The sequence below is a fragment of the Pinus tabuliformis genome, chromosome 1_2 (assembly GCF_031772625.1).
Source record: "Pinus tabuliformis cultivar Carrire ecotype Pingquan chromosome 1_2, CPIR1, whole genome shotgun sequence".
Taxonomy (NCBI): domain Eukaryota; kingdom Viridiplantae; phylum Streptophyta; class Pinopsida; order Pinales; family Pinaceae; genus Pinus; species Pinus tabuliformis.
In genome coordinates, this window is record NC_142298.1 from 323,835,407 (window position 1) to 323,837,968 (window position 2,562).

General features: G+C 41.8%; 1 protein-coding gene across 1 annotated transcript; it reads left to right on the forward strand.

Annotated features, from left to right (window-relative positions):
* The first annotated feature begins 1,540 nt into the window (after positions 1–1,540).
* On the forward strand, positions 1,541–2,011 carry LOC149205688 (uncharacterized). Its single transcript, XM_089397478.1, has one exon. It carries the CDS (start codon positions 1,541–1,543, stop codon positions 2,009–2,011), a length of 471 nt encoding a protein of 156 aa, XP_089253604.1.
* The last annotated feature ends 551 nt before the right edge of the window (positions 2,012–2,562 follow it).

Below are 2,562 nucleotides of genomic sequence, written 5' to 3' on the forward strand. Positions count from 1 at the left end.
CATAATGACATATCACAATGAAGCCCATCATTTTGAGAGGACCCCCTCAATGTATGATAAAAACCCATTTTTTTTTTGATAAGGAGCCAACTGAAGATGAAATTGAAAAGTGACTCTTACCGAGAGGAAGAACCAAAGCATAGATGAGAGGCATAAAATGTTTCAGAGGGATCTTCCTCAACTACCTTCTAAACTCCTCTCTACATCACGAATAAACCATAAGAACCATTTTTCTTAAGGCTTACTAGGCAGCATGTGACCAACCCATGGCTAGTATGTTGGTCAACATTTGCTCGGGTTTACTGGCTTGTTTTTTCTCTCTCTCTGATTTTTTGGTTGCCCTTTTTGGGTTTTCTTTTGGCAGGCTTGCATACTTGCGTTTTGTGAAGAATTTCAACCTAGTTGCTATGTCGTAAGGCAAATACTCAAATGCGTGCAAAATACACAAAATGAAAACTTTGTTCCTCTTTCTGATGAATAAATTCACAGGTCTCTTTTCTCAGGAAAATATCTATATATATATATATATATATATATATATATATAGATATATATTTATAGGATTATTCTGATATCAGATTCGCTATTTATTATTTATAGAGACATAAATAAATACATATTTTATTATTATCTTAATTTTATGTTTATTAAGTAATTATATACAAATAAATTAATAGGTAAAGACTTAAGCTGATAGGGCTATGGATTGAAAGTGGATGGGTATTATGTTTAGGCACTCCTTGTGAAAAGTTCATGAGTTCAAATCCCTCGTGGGTGTTTACCCCACAAAAATAAATAATAACAATAACAAGCAAAGACTTACTTATCATACCTCAGAATTAAAACAATGTGAATAAAATAACGTTGAATTTTTTTATAAAATTATAACTTGCATTAGTTAATGTTAAATTAACAACGGTTAATCAGCACATCAAATCCCATAGCCTTGCTTTGTAAGGAACTAATAAATTGAGATGTCTACAAATTTACAATTTTACTCTTACATAAATAAAAGTGGGAAGTAACTCTTGGTATTATATTTTTTTAAAGCTAAGATTGTTGTGCTTTTTTTTTTGCGAGCCGCACTGAGGCTGCCTGCTACTGCTTCTGTGCTTGTGACAGGTCCACGTCCAATCTAGGGCTCACACCCATGGAGGTGCTGGGCACTCCCCAGGCGCCTCCCCCTCCTCCTCCACCGCCCTCGTCTGCTGAGGCCTTTAATCGACTCTTGGCAGGGCTTCCAAAGAAGAAGAACTCAGAAGCTGCGAAATTCGTCAAAAAATTGGATGATATACCTGAGATCTCCCTTCCCCCAGAAACCCCGATCCAGGTTGCATTATCTTTGGCCGAGCGAGCTCTCATCGGCCAGTTCACTGGGCTATGGCCATCCCCCAAAACCACTGAGAGCTGGGTCAACAGAAACTGGGCGCTGTTGATCAAAGAAAGTGTTACCTCTTATTTTCTGGGGAGAGGATTCTTCCTCTTCGAATTCTCTTCAAAGGATGACAAAGATCTGATCTTCCAAAACGGCCCCTACTTCATGGGCCCTCAGGGTTTGTACCTAAATAAATGGACTTCGGACTTTGATCCAGCAGTGGACGTGCCCAAAGCAGTCTCGGTGTGGGTTAGGCTCCCAAATCTGCCAGTTCATTGCTGGAATTGCGACTCTTTGATGCACATTGGAAATGCCCTTGGGAAATTCATAGATAGAGCAAATAATAAGGACCAATATGACTGCGCCAGAATCTGCGTAGAAGTAGATCTGGAGGTGGGGCTGCCAGAGGCCATCAAAATCAATGTCGGAAGCTGGACGCATGTGCAAAAACTGGACTATGAGCAGCTGCCCTTCAAATGCTGGAAATGCCATGTCTATGGCCACTTCGCCAGAGGCTGCTCGTCCAACAATGAGGTTGTGCAGGGGAAGGAGGACGGCTGGAATCAAGTCAAGCGCTCCAAAACTTCTCACAAGACACAAAAGCTGGGAGGCCCTAATGGCAAAGGTCCTCACTAGGCCTCTGCTTAGCAGATCCCGCCCAAGCCTGTTCCAGAAAATAAGTTTGATCCTCTAAGCTCGCAGCTAGAGGACACCCAGGAGGTCGTGGACCAAAAGGCAGTGTCTCCAGATAAAGGTAACCTATCTATCTCTTCTAAGGATGCAAATGTTGCATAAAGCTCAAAAGGAATCCCTGTCGAAGTCAAGGAAGAGGACCAAGAGTCGGAAGACTCGGAGGAGGAAGGAGAAATAGGTGACTCCCAAGCCTATGTAAGGAGATCCACAAGAGGCCGCAAAACAGATCGAGAGAAAAGAGAGCAGGAAACGTACAAGGATAAGTTACAGGGCAGCCAACCAACGCTGGAGAAGTTGTTAGCAAAAAAGTCAAAGATGGCGAGAAACCAGTCTCAAGGCTCCAAGGGAGCCCAACAGAACAAGGTAAATAATGAAAATAGTCTCCTGGAATTATAGGGGTATGGGGAGCAAAATCAAGGAAGAGGCCATAAGAAACGTAATAAGAATAGAAGCCCCGAACATATTCCTTATCCAGGAGACTAAGATGGAGGACT